The sequence below is a fragment of the Panthera onca genome, chromosome E2 (genome assembly GCF_046562875.1).
Source record: "Panthera onca isolate mPanOnc1 chromosome E2, mPanOnc1 haplotype 2, whole genome shotgun sequence".
Taxonomy (NCBI): domain Eukaryota; kingdom Metazoa; phylum Chordata; class Mammalia; order Carnivora; family Felidae; genus Panthera; species Panthera onca.
Window position 1 is genome coordinate 59,574,736 of NC_138353.1, and position 20,997 is coordinate 59,595,732.

A 20,997-nucleotide genomic window follows, 5' to 3' on the forward strand; every position below is an offset into this window, starting at 1 on the left:
ACCAAAGACAAAGGAAAAATCCTGGAAGAAGCCGCAGGACAGTACGCCTTACCTACCGAGAAACAAAGATAAGAATTACATCCAACTCCTGCTCAGAAACCGAGCCAGCAAGAAGAGTGGAGAGAAATATTCAAAGCAGGGAGAGAACTCTGTGCTCCGCAAAATCAGCCTTCAAAAGTAAAGGAGAAAGAAAATTTTCTCCAACGAACCAAACTTAAGGGACCTGGCCCAGCAGACCTGCCTCACAAGAAATGTTAAAGTCTTTTAGAGAAAAGAAAAAAAAAAAAAAAAAAAAAAAAAAAAAAAAAAAAAAATATATATATATATATATATATATATATATATGTATGGGTCAAAAACTCGAATCTACACGAAGGAAGGAAGACAAATGAAGAAATTAGTGAAGTCAAAATAAAAACATTTCATTTTTCTTATTCTTCACTGATCTAATGAGTAACAATTTGTTCACAATAGGAGCACTAATGTATTTGACTGTGTGTCCCTCACTACACACGCACACACACGCACACACACGCACGTTCTCACGCATGAGTAGGTGTCAGTGAAATGAAAGACAGCAGTCATACAGGGAGGGGCCGACAGAAGGAATTAGGACTATTTTGCTATTTCAAGGTATCCACACTACTCACGAAGTGGTACAATGTTATCTGAAATTGGACTCAGATTAGCTGTCAATGCAAGCCACTACAAGTAGCAAAAAAAACCAACTGATGCCACGAAAGGAGAAAAACTGGGATCTTATAACATGCTCCATTAAAACTACAAAAAAACAACAAAAAAAGTCAAAGACAAACAGAAGAACAAGGAATAAGGGCAACAAATAGAAAATAGTAACAAATACAGTAGATATTAATCCAATATATCAATAATCATTTTTTTTTTAATTTTTTTTTAACGTTTTTTTTATTTATTTTTGAGACAGAGAGAGACAGAGCATGAACAGGGGAGGGGCAGAGAGAGAGGGAGACACAGAATTGGAAGCAGGCTCCAGGCTCTGAGCCATCAGCCCAGAGCCTGACGCGGGGCTCGAACTCACAGACCTCGAGATCGTGACCTGAGCCGAAGTCGGCCGCCTAACCGACTGAGCCACCCAGGCGCCCCTCAATAATCATTTTCAACGTTAATGTTCTAAACACACCAATTAAATGACAGAGGTAGTCAGAGTAAATCAAAACACAAGACCCAGCTATGTGCTGTCCACAAGTAACCCACTTTAAACATAAAGACACCTGCAGATGAAAAGTAAACACAAGGAGAACTAATTAGCTTCGATTAGCTGACAACTAATCTAAGAAAAGTAGGAGTAACTACATTTCAGACAGAGCAGACTTCAAAACAAGGAAAGTCACCCGGGACTTAAATTGCCATTACATAAGCATAAAGGGGTCAGTTCTCTAACGAGGCATAACAGTTCTTAACATGTACACACCCGACAACAGAACATCAAACTACGTGAGGCAAAAATTAACAGAATTGCAAGGAGAAAAGAGACATCTGCTACCACAGTTAGAAAATTGAACGCCCCTGTCTCAAAACTGGACACAGCAGCAAAAACCCACAAGGACAGAGCCGAACTCAACAACACCATCAATCAACTGGATATAACGGCCATCTACAGACTACTTCATCCAACAAGGGGCAGAATACACATTCTTCTCAAGCTCACACAGAACACTCACCATGACAGACCATATTCTGGGCCAGAAAACACACCATTAACAAATTGAAAAGAACAGAAATCATACAATTTCTGCTTTTAGAGCACAGTGAGAATAAACTAGAAACCAGTAACAGAAAGAGAGCCAGGAGGGGCGCCCGGGTGGCTTAGTAGGTTAAGCGTCTGACTCTTGATTTCGCCTCAGGTCATGGTCTCACAGTCTCGTGAGTTCGAGCCCCACATCAGGCTCCACGCTGACAGTGCAAAGCCTGCTTAAGATTCTCCCTCTCTCTCTGCCTCTGCACCTCCCTGCCTCGTACTCTCGCTCAACTTAAAAAAAAAAAAAGATAGATGGGAAATACAAAATACACAGATTAAACAACATATTTATAAATAACATGTGGGTCAAAGAAGAAATAAGGAGAAAATTTTAAATATTTTGAACCAAATGAAAATAAATATACAATTTATCAAAATTTGTGGGATACAGTGAAATGTATAGGATTGAATGCACATATTAGAAAAGAAGAAGGATTTAAAGCCAATAATCTAATTTTCCACCATAGGAAACTGGAAAAAAGAAGAGGAAACTAAACCCAAAACAGAAAAGAAGACATAATAAGAGAGCACAGCGGTACCTGGGTGGCTCAGTCAAACGTCCAACTTTTTTTTTTTTTTTTACCCTTAAAAAAAAAATGTTTATTTTTGAGAGAGCACAAGCGAGCATGCAGGAGTGAGGGAGGGACAGAGAGAGAGAGAGGGAGACAGAGGATCCAAAGCAGGCTCCACGCTGATAGCAGCGAGCCCAATGTGGGGCTCAAACTCACAAACGGCGAGGCTATGACCTGAACCAAAGTCAGACGGACGCTCAACCAACTGAACACCCTGGTACCCCAAACATCCAACTCTTGATTTCAGCTCAGGTCATGATCTCACGATTCATGGGAATGAGCTCCATCCACATCCCAGGGTCCATGCTGACAGCAAGAAGCCTGCTTTAGACTCTCTCCCTCTCCCTGCTCGCTCGCTTTCTCTCTCTCTCTCAAAATAAATACATACTTAAAAAAGGGAATTAGAGCAGAAATTAATATTTTTGAAAATAGAGAAAAATCAACAAAACCAAAACCTAGGTCTTTGAAAAGACTGATAAAACTGATACGCCTCTAGCCAAGCTAAGAAAAGAGGGAGAGAACACAAATTACTAATATCAGAAATGAAAGAGGGGACATCACTACAGATGCCACAGAAATTAAAAACATTAATAACAACAAAAAAAGCAATGCCACAAACAACTCCGTGCCCACAGATTTGATAACCTGGAAAAGGTGGACTAATTCCTTAAAAGACAGAATTTAGCAAACTCCACATTAGAAAGTAGACAATCTGAACAGGCCTGCATCTATTAAAGATATTAATAATCTTCCAAAACAGAAAGCACCAGGCCCAGAGGCATTCATTGGCGAATTCTACCAAATATTTAAGGAAAAAAATTGTACCAATCCTCTACAATCTCTTTCAAAACATAGCTTCTGTCCTCTATCCAGCACTACCCTACACCCAAACCAAAGACATCACGAAAAAAAGTCTACAGACCAGTATCTTTCAGGAACAGAGATGTAAAAACCCTCAATATTAACAAATCGAGTCAAAAAAAGTGTGAAAGGAATTATATACCATGACCAAGTGGGATTTATCCCGGGTTTACAACAAGGCAAGTTCCACATTCTAAAATCAGTTAACATAAGCCATCATATCAAGAGACTAAGAAAGAAAAATCACAGGATCATACTGACAGAAGCAGAAAAGCTATTTGCCAAAATCTAACAACCATTCATGATAAACTCTCTCAGTAAACTAGGAACAGAGTGGAACTTTCTGAACTTGATAAAGGTCTACAAAAAACCTACGGCTAATATCCTACACAATAATGGGAAACTGAAAGCTTTTCTGCTAAGATCAGGCATAGAGCAAGATGTCCCCTCTCACCATTCTTTTCAACATTGCCGTAGAAGTCCTTGGTAATGCAACAAGGCGAGAAAAGGCAATAAAAGGTATAAACATTGGGAAGGAAGACAGAAAACTGTCTTTGTTTGCAATTGACATGATCTATGTAGAAAATCTGAAAGAACTGACAAGAAACTTCCTGGAACTAATAAGTGATTATAGCAAGGCCGTAGGCAGCAAGGTTAATACATAAAAGTCAACTGCTCTCCTAGATACCAGCAATGAACAAATGAAATTTGCAATTAGAAACAATACTACTTATATTAACATCCCAGAAATGAAATACTTAGCGTAAATATAACAATATATACAAGATCTATTTGGGGAAAACCACAGAACTATGATGGACAAAAATCAAACAACTAAATAAACAGAGGAACGTTCTGTGTTCATGGATAGAAAGACTCAGTATTTCAAGACGTCAGTTCTTGCCAACTTGATCAATGGTTTCAATGCAATCACAATCACAATGCCAGCAGCAAGGACAAACTAATTGCAAAGTTTATATGGAGAGAGATAAAAAGATGCAGACCAACCAACACGATATTTAAGAACAAAGTGGGAAGACAGACCTATCTGACCTCAAGACTTACTGCAAAGCCATAGCAGTCAAGACAGTATGATGTTGGAAAAAGATTAAACACAGAGATCGATGGGACAAGACAGAAAGCCCAGGATTAGATCCCCATGAATACGGTCAACTCATCTCTGGCAAAAGAGCAAAGGCAATACAGTGGCACAAAGACGGCCCCTCCAACACATGGTGCTAGTTACTCGACACCCACGTGCCAAAAAATTAATCTAGACACAGACCTTACATCCTTCACAAAAACGGATCACAGACCTAACTGTAAAGCAACAGATTTGCTGGACTTTACTGAAATTTAAACCTTCCGCTCTGCAAAAGACAGTATCAAGAGAATCAGAAGCCACAGCCTGGGAAAAAGTATTTTCAGAAGATACATCCAAAAAAGGACCAAAATCTACAAGCAAGTCTTAAAACTCAACAGCAAGCAAACAAGCAACCTGCTCTAAAAGGAGCCGACACATCTGGGCACGCCTCCCGGATTCTATGGATTACAAGCCTTGACTCCTACATGGGAGCCGAGTACTCCAGGTGCCTCTGCTCCCCGCATGCTGCCTCGGCAGCTCTCAGGGCCCGGCTCTCCGTCAAGTCCACCTTCCACAAAGACCCCGACGAGTCCCGGCGGCAGGGGAGGGCCACAACCCGAACCACGCAGCCACGCGGCACAGCACTCTTTCTATAACGCGTTAGTTTCATTGCCTCTTGCGCACTCTACAGAGCCACCCCCAAAACCAGGTGCCCTAAAAAAAATACATCAACGCACAGAATCTCACAAGAAAATGGAGCTCGAACTACCCAACCAAATGCCTCCTCTTGGCAAATTCCTGGCGAACAGCTGGTCACACATGGCTGTGAGGACCCCCAGGGTCTTCCCTCTTCCAACCCAGATCCAATTCCATTCTCCTCACCTTTCCTCAAATGCCTCATCACCTGGTTCCTCTCCCCTAAGGCCCTCAGTTTCTGAACGTCCACTCAAAACGTGTCACTCAAAAGGACCACCTCCTCAGTGGCAGCCAGTCAACCGAAGGTACGCGATACCCGTTCTCGGACGCCACGTCCTGTCACCCAACCTTTAAGCACTGCCCTCTGGGCAGCCTGGCACATGCTGATGCCACCCAGGATTACAAGTTACTAAATCCCTCCTCTTCCACTAGCAAGGACAGCTGTTTTCGGTCAGCTCTCTTAATCCTGTATTTGCATGCAACCTACAAGGGACGCTTCTCCCACTTCAACTGCATCTTGCTGGACTTGGTCCACGAAGGTAATTTTGGGTGCTGCATTCGTCAACCAACTTATTTGCTCTCCCTCCCGGCTTTGTATCACCCACAAATTTAGTAAGCGCATTTTCTTATCCAAATTCATGATAAAAGTACCAAACGAGCAAGGCTCAGAAGGAGCGTCTGGGCCCGCCACAGGTTCACGCGGTTGCTGGGCGCTGACCTCAACTGGCACTCTGCTCTGCACGGCGGCAGCGGTGCCCTGGGGGCTGGCCACACTCCACCCTCCGTCCCTCCGTGCCAGCTGCCGGGGAGACCACGCCGCAAAACTGCGCATTAGAGAGGCCGAGTAAGAAGAAAAACACCATGCCTGCTGGCAACAAGCCAATTTCCTTTTGAGGAATCTTCCGATATAATTCTTTCAAAGTACAATCTGGGGAACGGGTTCAACAACTAAACCAGCATGGTCGCTTCTGATCCCACTCCAAGAAAAGTTACGCAGGAGAGCCCGAATGCTCCGGGAGCCTAAAGGCCGTCATTACACGCCTCCCCGCGGCCAAGATGCTCCAGGTTAAGGGCCTCCTGTGCTTCCTGTCCACGAATCTGAAGGGTGTTCTGTCCTCTGGTGAGCCAGGCACGAAAGACTCAATTCCCCTTTTCTGGCAGCAGCCAAGTATCACTGTTTGCTAACCAAAACGGGAAAAATTTTCTATAAAAAGACTCCATATACCCCTTTAGAAAAATAAAGCCAACCAAAAAAGCCTGTTTATATCTGAATCCCCAACAGGCTCTTTTCAATTGCCGTCACTCCTAAATACGGAGTCTTAGAAAATTAACAAGTCCTACTCAGCCAGATCTATATGTGGCACAAAAATACATGTGTAATGTTGTGGGAGTGAGTGCCTTTAAGAGCACCGGAGCTACGTGCAGAATGGCATTCCAACAGGGCAAGGTGCCACTCGGCATCACCCGGGCCCCTCTGTGGGGACATTTACTGAAGATGTGAAAGCGTCGGCTAGCTCCACGGCTCAGCGCGCGGTGTTGAGCACCTGGTACGCAAATGCTTCCGTGGGCTCTCTGAAAGCTGACACCTGACGGAACCGTACACTACGGCCCCGTGCCAGCCGGCCCGGAGTCATTTAGTGAGCAAAGGAACCACTTCTCTCTTCACCCCTGGAGGTCACACAGGAGGACCCAACAGGGAACTCAGTCCAGTGGTTCATCCTCAGAACAGAAAAGGTCCCCTCTCCAAGAATGGTTGCAACGCGGCCCGGGCAGGAAACAGGTACGAGAGCATTTCCCTTTTCATTTCAAACAACGTAGCTTTGGAATTCGGCCCCACTCTTCCAAGGATCAACTCGACCGATCAACAAATTTTGGGCTTAGTAATAAGTCTAACGGTCTTGAATCGCACTGCATGGAAAAATGAGTGGCAGTCTCCAGAACCCAGGCAGCCTATCAGGCTGCACCCTTGTCCTACTTCACTACAACTGATAACAAAACTACTATCTGTGGGGCGTCTATCCTCCACTAGGCGCGCTCCTCTTACAGGTTTTCATTCCTCACGTCGACCAGATGAGCAGATGCTACCTTTTCTTAACTTTTTAAATGTCTGTTTATATTTGAGAGAGAGAGCGCGCGTGCATGCGCACGAGCACGCCCAGGGGAGGGGCAGAGAGGAAGGGAGACACACAACCCGAAGCGGGCTCCAGGCTCCGCGCTGTGAGCACAGAGCCCGACACGGGGCGCGAACCCACAAACCGTGAGATCGTGACCTGAGCCGAAGTCAGACACTTAACCGACCGAGCCACCCGGGAGACCCTGGCAGATACTATCTTTAATCCCATTTTACAGATGAGAACATCGAGACCTGGAAGTCAGGAAACACACTAGGCTTGTGAGTGGCAGAGCCAGAATGAAAATGAGACAGTCGGGCCCCAGAACTCACGCCTGCAACCACGGATTCAGACGCTCAACTATCCTGAATGAAGCTGGAAGTCTGAGCACTACAGGAATCTTTGCACCAAAACCCGGCCACTTACCCTAAAGACAGTTTTAAAGTCTCCCACCCTCTGCGTGTGTGTGTCACACTCCCTTCCTCCCCAAGCGCGGTGAGAGTAGAGTGACGGTGAGTCAGCAGGAAAGGAGCAGGGGTCGACCCACACTCTTGCTCCCGCTTCTCCAGGTACTGGCTCCACTCGCAGCTGTGGGGGAGGCCAGGGAGCCCCCAGACCACGAGCCCCATGGCTCACCACAGAAGCTGGAGGGCAGGACGCGCGTGTCCACCTTCACCTGCGTTTCACGTCCCCGAATTCACACTTTGAAGTTATGAGGCGTGGTCTGATTTCAGCTAACTCGCCACTGTCCTTCCAACAGGATCAGACAAATAATTCTGACCCCTCTGCTAATGATCCTTCCTCCCCGGGATGCTTGTTCTTCTTAGACACCGCGTGAACACACACACACTGAGTGTGTGGGTTTCAATGAGGGCCAAATGCCGGCTCCTTTCTCAAATCAAGAGAAAACGGTGCGCGTACATGTGCACACACACGTTCTCTTACACGCTTCTGTGTATTTTTTCATTCAACCAATTTTTATTGCCTCTCCTAACTGCTCTGATGCCTATAAAAATATATTAGTTGTACACGAACGTCCCTGGCAGCATTGCTCAGAGATGGAAAAGTGGAAACAACCCAAATATCCATCAGCGAATGGATGGATGAACCAAATATGACCCCTCCGCAGTACGAGTATCTACTGATACAGAATGACCTTAAAGACTGTGTGAAGTGAAGAGTCGGTGACAAGGGCGCAAAGGGCGCGGGCCTGTGGCTCTGACAGAGGCAGACTGGAGGCGGCCGGGGTGGAGGGAACGAAGCATCTTCTGGGGGGAGGTGGCAAGGCTCTAAATCGAGACAGCAGTGATGGCCGCACCGGTCTGTGAACACGCGGAAGGCCGGGGAACTTCACGCTGTGAGAGGGTGACTTCACGGTACTCGGGCGGCACCCGGAAAGGCAGAGTCTGTGAGCAGCCTGGCCTCCCTGTGCGTGGTCTTCGAGTCACAGGTAACTGGCTATGGCGGCACCAGATCCAGAAACAGACGGAGAAGGCGCCAAAATCTTTGTCCCCGTGCCCAACCGCGCCTCCTGGTGGTACGGAGGAAGGCAGCGGTGGCCTCTAGAAATGCTGCCTCTTGAGTGTGGCAGGCGGACCCGAGCCGGTGTGGCAGGGGAAGGGACGAGAGCGCCCGAGGGCTCTGTGCAGTGGCCCCGGCCGTTCCTCTTCCCCCGGCCCCTGCTCTGCTCGCTCCCGCGGAGAAGCCCCTCAGCGCAGGGAGTGCCCACGGGAAACGGGGCACGGGGACGAGGGGCAGGCTCAGGGCACACCCCTCCCCCACGGCAGCCCCCGAGCCCCAGAACCTCCCCCGTCTCTCGGCCTGGCCGTGTGAGGTGTCCTCTGGCCGTCCCCGAATGCCCTGCCTGCTGACCCCGCCGGTCTGGCGTCTCCACCACAGGGGTGGCCAATTTCCATCACGCTGACCCGAGGAGACCCTCATACGCACTGATCTCGGCAAACACCACGCACCAACCGTGATGGGCTGTCTGCGCCCCTGCCCCCCATTCCTGTGTTGAACCCTGACCCCTGATGCGACAGATGGGAGCAGAGGCCTCTGGGAGGTGATGAGGGTTCGAGGAGGTCATGAGCGTGGGGCCCCACGATGGGAACCTCGTCCTTTGGAGAGGAGGAAGAGAACTCTCTCCACGAGCAAAGGCCACAGGAAGACACCACACGCAGGTGGCTGTCTGAGACCCAGGAAGCAGGCCGTCACCCGTCAGCGAACCTGCGGACTTCCAGCCTCCAGGGTGGTGAGGTCGGCCTCTGCAGGGAAAAACCCCGGTCCGTCGCCACTTGTGCCCGCCGCCTGAGCGGACCAGGGCGCTAACCGTCCGGTGGGTCGCGGTCTCTGGAGAACCTGCTCCGGCCAGTAACCCGACAGGCCTTCCACGATCCGGGGGGAGGAGGCGACGGCTCGATCGCGGCCCCTCCGCCTCTCCTCTGCCGTTAAACGCGACGCGGGCCCTGCGCCACGAGTGACCTGCCCTCAATTTCACACAGGTGCACCCGCATGCGAACACACGCCAGCCCCCGTCCCTGCCCCTGGAGGAGATGCGGCTGGGGAAGGGGGAAAGACTGCGTTTTCTGGAAGAAACAAACCCAACGCTGTCAGAATCTATCGAACGAACCAGCAGCCCCCATCAAGGGAGAAAAACCCAGGGCAGCTGTGCTGGGGCCTCCCGGCAAAGACAGAGACCGAAGGAAATCTCAACAGGCGCGTGCAGGCTGGTCATCCGCGCGCACGCGCAGCGTCACGGAGGCAGCCGGCCAGTGCCGGCTCTGCACTTCAGCCTTCCTGACGCAGCAACCCCGCGACCTCTCCTCTCGCTCTCAAACCGCTGTGATGTCAAGCCAGCATCGGTCGCCGCAACCCAGAACGTAAGTGGAGACGACAGAAGGCCGCTGAGGGTCCGTCTGGCGTCACACGGGCCCCAGAGGCCCCAGCGGAGACGGAGAACGCCCGGCCCCGGCCCCGGCCCCGGCGCGACAGCTGGAGCTCACCTGGGGGGCCACGGGCTGGGCCAGTCGGTACCAGCAGCACGCAGGACGGCTTGCCAGGGCGTGCCAGGGCTGAACGCACACACGCCTCACGGCCCCGTGGCCTCACTCCGCTTGGACGCACACTCGACAGGAGTGCGCACGCTCACCGGGAATGCTGATGGCGGCACCCCTGCCCTTGCAATAACCGTGGAACCGGTGACTCTGCGATGCCCGACGCCGACCGGATGCGGGGTCCCATTTCCAGAACAGAGCACACAGCCCCAAGACAAATACACCACGGCCACAGGCAACACAGACGAATCTCACAAAAACAGTGCTCAGTGCGAACGCTGAGGCAAGAGTCTGTTTACGGGACGTTCAAAACAAACCTCATCTGCGCTCAGGGAGGGCACAGGGGAGTGACCGCAAGGGGTACATGGGGGCTGGAGGGACGGGGGGCACTCTCTTCTGCATCTGAGCGCACAGGTGCGTTTGCCTTTGTAAAATTCACTGAGCTGCACAGGACCACGTACATCCATCAGAGTTTACTTCTTTTTTTATAGGTTTTTTTTTTTTTTTTTCCAACGTTTTTTATTTATTTTTGGGACAGAAAGAGACAGAGCATGAACGGGGGAGGGGCAGAGAGAGAGGGAGACACAGAATCGGAAACAGGCTCCAGGCTCCGAGCCATCAGCCCAGAGCCTGACGCGGGGCTCGAACTCACGGACCGCGAGATCGTGACCTGGCTGAAGTCGGACGCTTAACCGACTGCGCCACCCAGGCGCCCCAGAGTTTACTTCTTAATAAAGCGCTTTCACAGAAACCAAACTGGCATCTGGTCCCTTTTCGGCCATCAGCACCACGTGGAGAGGCCACCCTGCAGTAACTCTGGTGGCTGCAGAGGTGCTCCCCACCAGGCACGGCACCGGACAGGGCGCAGGCGCTGGGGACTGCATTTGGTACCTGTCACACCCACCCGGGCACTGCGACACTACTCGGGGCAGTGGCTGGACCCGCTCAGGTCACACAGCTCCGGGTGGCAGAACGAGGCATGCGGTGTGATGCGACTCAGGGCCCGTGCTCTTCTCTCCACGCTAAGCATCCAGGGCTGTGAAACAGGGACACACGCAGGCACAGGTGGATCAAGGCCCCCCTTCTGGTGACCTGACTTCAGATCTCAGAAGAGCGGCTCTTCCCTGGCTCCCCTCCGCAGGCCCTGACCTTTCCCGCTGGCGAGCTGAAGTCGTTTTCCCCTGACGGGCCCATGCATGCCAGGGTGGGTGGGACACACGTGCTGTGTTAGGAAATGAGAAGCGACCAGGCAGCGAGAGGGAATCCGTCCCGCCCTTCCACCAGAGAAATCGGTTTGGCAGCCAAGAGAGGGACTAAATCTACGTGCCGATTTAGTACAGTTGATGCTGGCCTTTACCAACGCGCAACCCTTCTCTCGAGGCCCCCCCCCCCCCCACTGTAAAACTACCCGCACGGCAGTGGGAAACGTTTACTGAAACATGAATGCACGGTGCCGGGCCAGTCCTGGAAGACTCAAGCTCACGGCGGACTCTGCCTGTTCCTCCTGAGCGATACGAACCCACAGCCCCGTGGGTTCTCCTGAGCTCGGAGACCTTCCCCAGAAACAGTACACTCAGTCTGCATTTTGAATGCCTCTCCCTGCTTTTCTTATAGATCAGCAAGACAAGACCACGGAGGACAGCGGCCCTCTTCCAACGGCAGCCACTGCGCCAGGGCGTGGACCACACCCCTTCACAAGGGGCAGCAAGGAGCAGCGGCCGCAGCCTGAGCCCACGGATGGCAGGCTTGAGCCAGCGGTGCATGTGCCCTCTGGCACAGTCCTACTGGGCCCAGCCCCTCGGGCCAGCACAGCCCCACCAGGAAACAGGGTGGTGCTTTCGTTTTGCCACAATCAGTGAAATTACAAAAGCACAATCTACACGACCTTGCTTGTTAAGGGTCTAAGGAATCTAAAGGAGCTCTCTTGCTTACGAAAGGGCAGTAGGCGTTCTCACATCAGTGAACAACGCTCAAAACTGGCACGAGACCGAGACCAGTGGACCAATAAGTGGGGCTCCCGCTGCTGTCAGGGTCACTGAGTGGGGTGGGTAGAGGTTAAATACAATGCAGATTCCTGAGCCCCGTTTTAAACCTGCTCTGAACCAGACTCGATGTCTGGGGTGAGGGCAGGGAGGCGTGTTTGTGAAGGTCCCGGGGTGCTCGCTGGTGCAGGAAAGCCCGAGAATCAAGAACAGAGGCGTTAGCTCTGGGCCGCGTCCCCAGGCTGCCAGGGCTCCCAGCCACAACGCCACCGACTCTTGCTGGGACCGCCTCAACCGTTCTCCGAGGAACCTCCCCGAGTGCCAGCAAGGACAGGACACCGCCCCGCGGCAGCGGGAACTGCCGCCCCCGAGGGGGAGGACCGCCAGCAAATGGCCGGGGACGGGGACGGAGGGCCGGGTGGAGTCTCTGTGGGGCGACAGATGCCAGGTGAGGGGCGTAGAGACACCCGTGCCCTCTGACTCCGCAACCCTCCTTCCAGGCACCTACCTCAATGTTACCGAAGGGTGAGAATTAAGCCTACCTGGAGAGAAGGACGACCTTCTGATCAGAAAGACAGGACCAGAGAGATGGCGAGTCTCCCGGAGTGCAGTCTACAAACGCAAGCAGTCCAACCAAAGTCCCACTGGGATGTTTAAAAACACAACCTGCAAATCGGATTCTGGAACTCACGTGAGGAAAACACGCAAGAAATGCGTGAGGGGAGAAGACCCAGGCCGCGGGAGCGCAACGGAGGGGTGCTGAACAGGTGCGAGGGGCGGCGAGCCAGCACAGCACCCGGACCCACCGGACCTCCGGCCGCGCGCGCGCAGGTTCTCCGGCGCCCTTGGCGGGCACGGGCGCGCGCACACACCCCGGGCTTTCCTCTCAGGCACGTGCTGTTCTGCTTCGTGGGCTTTTCATGGATGTTTCCGTGTAAAACGAGAGGGAGCGTTTCTCCGGGCACGCTCCCATCAGCGCACTCGGGGCCGAAGCGTGCGCACGTGTCCCGTGACAGCAAAGTGACGGTGCAGACGACACCAGCTGCAGCTCGCCTTCTCCGGTCCTGGGCGCGGTTTCCCGTCATGCCGCTCGCCACTTTACAGGAAGCGCGTGCTGCCCTCGGGGCACCGCCTCCCACACAAAGAACTTCACGGGGTCACACGCGTCATGTCTCGCGGCTCCCGGTGCAGTGGGACACCCGTCTGCAGCGCACCGGCCCGAGAAAGGACCGCGCCTGCTCACTTTCCTCACTGGTCTCGGGACAACCCCGGGGGCAGGCGGGGTGGGTGGCGGGGCTGCACCCCGAGGGTCGAGGCACCAAGAGTTTCGGGAAGGCTGGGGCTCAGCGCCCGAGATGATTAAGGGTGGGAGACGACACGCCAGAGGCAGGGCAAACACGAGCAAATCGTACTGGGACCTCATCAAGATAAAGAGCTCCTGCACGGTGAAGGAAACAACCAGCAAAACTAAAGGGCGACCGTCGGAATGGGAGAGGATGTTTGATACCTGATAAAGAGTTAGTGTCCAAAATCGATAAAGAACTTACTAAACTCAACACCCCAAGAACAAATAATCCACGAGGAAATGGGCAGAAGACCTGAACAGACACTTGTCCAAAGAAGACATCCAGGTGGCTCACAGACACATGAGAAGATGCTCAGCATCACTCATCATGAGGGAAATGCAAATCAAAACCACACTGAGATACCACCTCACACCTGTCAGAATCGTGAAAACCAACCACTCAGGAAACGACAGATGTTGGTGCAGATGTGGAGAAAGGGGAACCCTCTTGCGTCGCTGGTGGGAATGCAAACTGGTACAGCCGCTCTGGGCAACGGTATGGAAATTTCTCAAAACTTTAAAACTAGAACTGCCCTACAACCCAGCAACTGCCCTACTAGGTATTTACCCAAAGGATACAAAAATGCAAATTCGAGGGGGCACATGCACCCTGATGTTTATAGCAGCATTGTCTACAATAGCCAAGATAGGAAAGAGCCCAATGCCCACTGACTGACAAACGGATAAAGAAGATGTGGTATATAGACAACGGAACATTATTCACAGACCAAAAAGAAGGAAATCTCGCCATTTGCAACAACATGGATGGAGCCGGAGGATGTTATGCTAAGCGAAGTTACGTCAGCGAGAGAAAGATACCATACGTAGTTCACTCCTATGTGGAATTTAACAAAACACACGAACATACGGGACAGCGAGTATCAAGGCAAGCAAAGCACAAGAGACTCTGAACGATAAAGAACAAGCTGAGGGCTGATGGAGGGGGTGGGTGGGGGTGGAGGGCACGTGTTGCAATGAGCACTGGGTGGTGTATGTAAGTGATGAATTCTACTCCTGGAACCAATACTACACCATGTGTTAACTAAAATTTAAATAAAAATCTGAAAAAGAAACAACTGAAATGAGTACATGTCTCCGGAGCTCTGCCGTCTAATCAAAAAAAGAGCAGGAGACAACAAAGGTGAGCAAATGGACACCTGTCACCAGGTACTGTCTTGTGACACCACTTGGGACTTCCTGCTCCACCAGCAGGCTTAAGACAGAAGACACCTCCTAACGATAAACGCGCGAAGCACCAGAGCCCAGAAGCCCGCCGGTCATTGAAGTCTCCTCGCAAACGGAATCAGAGGCAGAGCCGGCGACAACCCTCCGCCTCGTGACTCCCAGGTCTGTGCCCACGGGCTGCACCTTCCAGTCAGAGGATGCTGGCACGTGGCCCAAGGACCGCTCACAGCGGCGCTCTGTCCCTCACCCACCGGAGCCGAGGTCCTCACCCAGAAGGAAGGCCGGAAAAGGGACAACTTAGACGCAAAGGAAAGTAAAGCCCACGCTCTTTTCCCGCCCCATCACTCCATCCAGACTAAAGCCCGGAAGCCTCGCCTCCGCGGTTTCCCGCTAGTTCCGAACAGGCTCTACGACACACCGCGTACTTCGGCAAGCGTTCAAGCACCGAGGGACCGCTTTCTCAGGGACCACTTCCAACACGGGACAGAGGCCGTGAATGCCGTGCACGCGTGCTGGGGTGACAGCGGGCCCTGGGCCGCATCAAGGCAACGGCGGCCACGGCAAGCCCCTCTGAGGGCACATCCCCTAGCGGCCCTACGTCCACAGTGCCCCCCTGCTTCCGTGTGACAGACACCCGCGGCACGTGCCACACAACCGGGAGAGTCTGAGGGCCACGGGGAGGTGTGCGCACCACCGAGCGGCTCGGGGCGGCACCGCCGGCAGCACGGGCCCCGCTGAGCCGCGGCCAGAGAGCCGTGGGTGCTCGCGGAGCCCATCGCTGTCCCTCAGCCGGCCGTTACTATGGACAAAAAGCTACTCAGACAGACAAAAATGCTAAGGAGATGTCTTGAATCAATTCGCCAGACACGGACAGGCAACAAATAACGAGTGGGTTTTTAAAAGTACACAAGGAAAGCGAGAGAGGCGACAAAGAGCGCGTGCTCTGGGCCTAAATACTTTGAAATGGAGGCTAAAAGACGAAGTTTCAACAAATACGTAACAAAATCCATTTTTCATACGAAAATGAACTTGGTGGGACTGCTGTGCCCACCAAGACCAGGATCCTTTCCCAAAGCCAGTAAGAGAAAGGGAAACGAAGTTGGTGGCGGGCCGCGTGTGCAGAGGCGCTCTAGTGATCACGTCTCCTGCAGCAGGGTCAGCGGGGCTTGCGGTCTACGCTTGAACCGGCACCGCGGCCTCCGCGGGGTCACCGCCCAGGCCCCACGCTGGTCGGAGCTGGCGGGAGCCGGCCCCGACAGCCCGGCACCGGCAGTCTCCTAGGAGGCTCATCATCACATGAGTGAGCACAGCCTCCAGAGTGACAGACCCTCCCCTGGGCCGAGGACCCGAGAAGGGTGCGGCCCCACGCCCGAACCCTGCAATCCGGCGCCTGCCCCGGCCGCTGAGGAAGCTCCGGTCTGCTGCTCTGACAGTGGAGACGGAACCCCACACCTGGGTTGTGCGCGGCCCCGGCAACTGGGCACGTGCACCCCCGAAGGATAAAGCCAACTAACACTACTTTCCACGCCGTTCCGCTCTCATTCTTGCGACGTGCAGCTCCAGCTCTGACCGGCGGAGAACGTGCACTACGGCGTGACACTCGCGTCGTCATCGTCACCGACGGGGGCAGAGCCTGGTTTATTGAGAACATGAGGAAGGCTCTGCCCGCCTTCCTCTCCTCTTTCCAGCTCTGCTATGTCAACTTGACCCAGACAGAGCACGCCCTTGGGGGAAACAGCAGCAAGCTGAAACCCAGAGCTGCCTCCGACGGCCCAGGACGAGAGCTGCGCCCCAAATGACACAGGCAGGCGCCGCCGAGGCGGACGGGACGCGGCGCTGGCCCCCGCAACACCCTCAACAGAGTCCGGCGCCGGGCAGCTGTTGAGAAGGAGCGAGAGGAAAGACAAGCTCTGCCTTCACTTCGGTGACCGCGAGGCTGGTCTCCCAGGGCTCTGACCGCGTCACTGCGCACGCGGAACGCCGGCACAGGACAGCGGCCGAGGCCAGAGGTCGGGCCCATCACCCGGCACCTTACCTTACTTGCTCCCAAGTCTTGGTGGCCAAATGCAGGACCCAGAGATCCTTGTAGTGGTAGAACTGCTCTCCGTCGGGAGAGGCAAACTCCCCTCCGAAGATCCACAGCTGTCCCCCACCTTGGGGCACCACCACAGCCTGCGGGAAGAAGGCAGAGGTCAGGGCCGGCTCCGCGTCCGCGAGGTCCACCAGAGCAGTGCACCCGGCAGCCGCGGCCGGCGCCCGCACTCGGCCATCACCTTCCCCTGCGTCTGAGGGGGAAATTCCTCAAACCTCCTGCATCCGGCAAATAAGCTTCCACGGACTCCTGGGTTGCAAAATATATCTAGATGACCTCGCGTCTCATTAAAATGGACAAAATTATGTCAGAAGCTTACGTCAGGTCTAACACAAACTGACAGAGGGCTTCCTTTTTATTAAATATTAACATATTTGTATGTATAAACGCCTGTCCTCGTTAATCCCTTCCCTGGCTATCTGGCACGCACGCCTGAAACTGCACTAACACACATGCGTATGTAACGTTTACACGCTCATCTTTAAAAGACGTAAGCACAGGGGCGCCTGGGTGGTTCAGTTGGTTAAGTGTCCGACTTCGGCTCAGGTCACGATCTTGTGGTTCACGAGTTCGAGCCCCGCGTCGGGGTCTATGCTGACAGCTTGGAGCCTGGAGCCTGCTTCCGATTCTGTGTCTCCCTCTCTCTCTGACCCTCCCCATTCATGCTCTGTCTCTCTCGGTCTCAAAAATAAATAAACGTTGGGGCGCCTGGGTGGCGCAGTCGGTTAAGCGTCCGACTTCAGCCAGGTCACGATCTCGCGGTCCGTGAGTTCGAGCCCCGCGTCAGGCTCTGGGCTGATGGCTCGGAGCCTGGAGCCTGTTTCCGATTCTGTGTCTCCCTCTCTCTCTGCCCCTCCCCTGTTCATGCTCTGTCTCTCTCTGTCCCAAAAATAAATAAAAAACGTTGAAAAAAAAAAAATTAAAAAAAAAAAAAAATAATAAATAAACGTTAAAAAAAAAAAATTTTTTTTAAATGTTAAAAATAAAAGACGTAAGCACGATAGTAACGGCAAGCAAAAGCAGGGAAGTGCCCTTGGGCCGCACGCCCAGGAGCCCTGGCAAGCTCACGCCAGTGGGCGCAGGAAAGGAGGGAGCTGTGCCGACCAGGCACCTCGCAACGCGAAGCTTCTCAGGCCGACGTGAGCACACTTTGGAGTATTGCGGGGCCTAGCAGGGTAACCGAGCTCTCAGAACAACGGTCCACGGGGACATCTCGTGAACCAACGTGCCCACGTGAGGCGGAGGCGAGTGAGGACGGGAGCTCCGGGGCTCACATCACTACCCAAGGTTACTCACTAACTGAATGAAAATGAAGCAAGAGGGGCGCCTGGGGGGCTCGGTCGGTTAAGTGTCCGACTCTTGGTTTCGGCTCAGGTCACGATCTCAACGGTCCACGGGTTCGAGCCCCACGTCGTGAGATCTGCCAGCGCAGAGCCCACGTGGGATTCTTTGTCTCTCCCTCTCTCTGTCCCTTCCCCATTCGTGCCGTCTCTCTTTCAAGATAAGTAAACAAACTTAAAAAAAAGAAAAAAGAAAAAGAAAATGAAGCAACAATAGCCAGCACCCCAGAAACACAAGCACGGAAACACACGACTTTTCCAAGCCGTCCTGGGGCTCCTAAAGCGAGCACGCGGTAGAATTCCCCGTCACCACTGAGACCGATCTCCAGGGGGTGAGGACAATGCTCTGGACGCTAGACCGGGGATCGCCGTGCTAGACCCCCCACCAGAGGGGAAAAAGCAAGTCAGAGCACGTGATTAAAAAGGCCTTTCCCGAAAAGGCAAAGTACCGTGTGAGGAAACGGATTTCAGAAAGCCCAAACAGGAGAGAACGCTACTCCACATAAAAAGACCTTTACGGATGCAAACACAGGAGACGTGGGTTTGGAGGATTCTACAGGCCATTTCCAGACTATCTAGTCCAGGGCTCTGGAGCTTCGGGCTGGGTATTTTGGGGAAGCAGGAGAACTCTTCTCCAAACAGGACTGAAGGGCGACACACATCGAAGTGGAACCGCCGCCCAGAACTCCAGAGCCCGCCCACCTCGTCACCCTGAGGACACGCAGGCTCTGCGCCGGGACCCCACTGCAGAATGCCTGGCCCGGGATCTGGCTGAAGACCCGGGGCTCAGAGGACACACGGGAACCACGTGTGTGGTTCACGATCGCCTGAACCCACCCCCACCACAGCCACACACCTCACAGGCCGCCCGGCGGCTGCAAGTCCGCCTCCCGTGACATCCCGCTCCTTGACACGCACCCCCCGGCCGACGGCACCGTTTCGCGGACGGTCGCCATCTGGCCGGTGCTACGGCGACCCGTCAACCGCGTGTCTGAGGGGACAGACCCCACAGCCAAAACCTCCGCAAGCATCCCGCAAACCCGGGCTGCGGTGCTCGCTCGGGCAACAGCCGGCACAGACCAGATGCCGCGCTGGCCCACCCTGGGATCACCAGCCACGGGTGCCAGGCAACGAAGCAGACAACACAGGCGTGTCCTTCACACCAGGGGGCGGGAGACGGGAACACGACAGGGGTCTTCTGGCCAGAGAGCTCAGAAGCGGTCACCTCAGCGGCAGGTAGGTGGGTGGGTGGGGTGGGGGCACCCGGGCAGGCGCTTCCGGCCCTCACAAACCTCCATGAAAGAGTGCACGCTGGGTGGGTCGCACAGTTCTCAGGAAGCACTGTCCTCTGAGCGCCCCAGGGCTTCCGCTGCAGCGCGGGCTCTCGGCCCCGCCCGGCACTTAGGACACGGCAGGACGCGGCTCCGTCACCGATGCCACTCCTGCCTGGACCAGCTGGAGGGTCCCGGTGGCATATTAGGGCGGCACGGCCCTCTCCACCTCCCATTAGTAACCAGTTTTGAATGCACCGTCTCCGCACAGATCCTCCCCTCTCGGGACAGGTCAGTTTCCCGTCACTCTAAAACACCAGTCCGTCTACGGGAAACAAACTGATCATTTCACGGCATGAAAGCAGATGTGATGATTTTTGGAGTTTAGTGAGGTCAGGTGGTACAGTCAAGCTACGCAATACAATGGGGTCCTGAGATATCACGTTACAGAAGGCCATCGTACACACACACGCGCACGCGTGCGCCCACGTGCACTCGCACGGATTTGTGTATATTCCAGCTAATAAGAAATACCAACGTACAAGAAGAAGAACGACGTGTTTAGAGACGCAAATATATGAAATAGTTCTGGAAGAATGGACAATGGACTTACTTCCCTTTTTAATTCTTGTCTTTTTTTTTGACAATGAATACTATTTACGTAATCAGTTTTGGGAAGCTTTCTCTAAAAACGAAGTCCTGAGGCGCCTGGGTGGCTCAGTCCATTGAGCGTCCGACTTCAGCTCAGGTCACGATCTCACAGTCTGTGAGTTCAAGCCCCGTGTCGGGCTCTGTGCTGACAGCTCAGAGCCTGGAGCCCACTCCAGATTCTGTGTCTCCCCCTCTCAATGCCCCTCCCCTGCTCATGCTCTGTCTCTCTGTCTCAAAAATAAAATAAAATAAAAAACATTAAAAGAATTTTAAAAAATTTAAAAAATATAAATAAAAAAATAAAAACGAAGTCACTCGGGAGCCTGGGTGGCTCCGATGTCGGAGTGTCCGACTTCGGCTCAGGTCATGATCTCGCGGTTTGTGAATTCGAGCCCCACGTCGGGCTCTGTGCTGACAGCTCTGAGCCTGGAGCTGCTTCGGACTCTGTGTCTCCCCCTCTCTCTGTCCCTCCCCCGCTCATGCATACAAAAATTTTTTAAAAAGTCACTCCCCAGGAAGGAGACAACGACTGAGGAGGAGCTCACCATCCACACCCCACCCCCCACTCCACTGCAGCAGCAGGTCTGGCCCAGGGAGAACCCCTGCGACGGTAGGAAGGTGGGTCCACGGTCAGTGACCTTGAGCTTCATCTGACCTACTCCCCAGTGACTGTGAACGCCTAGAGAAAAGTTAACATACTAGTCAAGAGAAGGCTAACCCTAAGGAGACAGGCATAAAACCCGCACTTGTGAGCAGGAGGGAACCCCTGCCGCACTCTAGTCCTCCCTCTGCCAACACGGACAAAACCGGACAGGATCCGTGAAGCAACTACCATCGGACAACAGGAGGAGCACGGGTGGGGTGGGCCCTTCAATGCTGGAGGCGGTTCCTGCACCTGATGCAGAGAAAGGAGCCCAACGGAGCAGGTGGCCTTACCAAGCTGAGGAGACAGAGGTCAGAGTTCAGGGACGCTGGCT

General features: G+C 53.2%; 1 protein-coding gene across 2 annotated transcripts in view; it reads right to left on the reverse strand.

Moving 5' to 3' along the window:
- KLHDC4 (kelch domain containing 4) overlaps positions 1–20,997 on the reverse strand; it is a 51,040-nt gene that overhangs the window by 13,875 nt on the left and 16,168 nt on the right. Inside the window, exon 5 of one of the 2 annotated variants that reach the window (XM_081791583.1) lies at positions 16,702–16,838. The exons of the other annotated variant lie outside the window; for it this stretch is intronic. Within the exon in view, the coding sequence (XP_081647709.1) occupies positions 16,702–16,838 (137 nt within the window). The remainder of the gene's footprint in view (positions 1–16,701; positions 16,839–20,997) is intronic. 2 annotated transcript variants of the gene reach the window in all.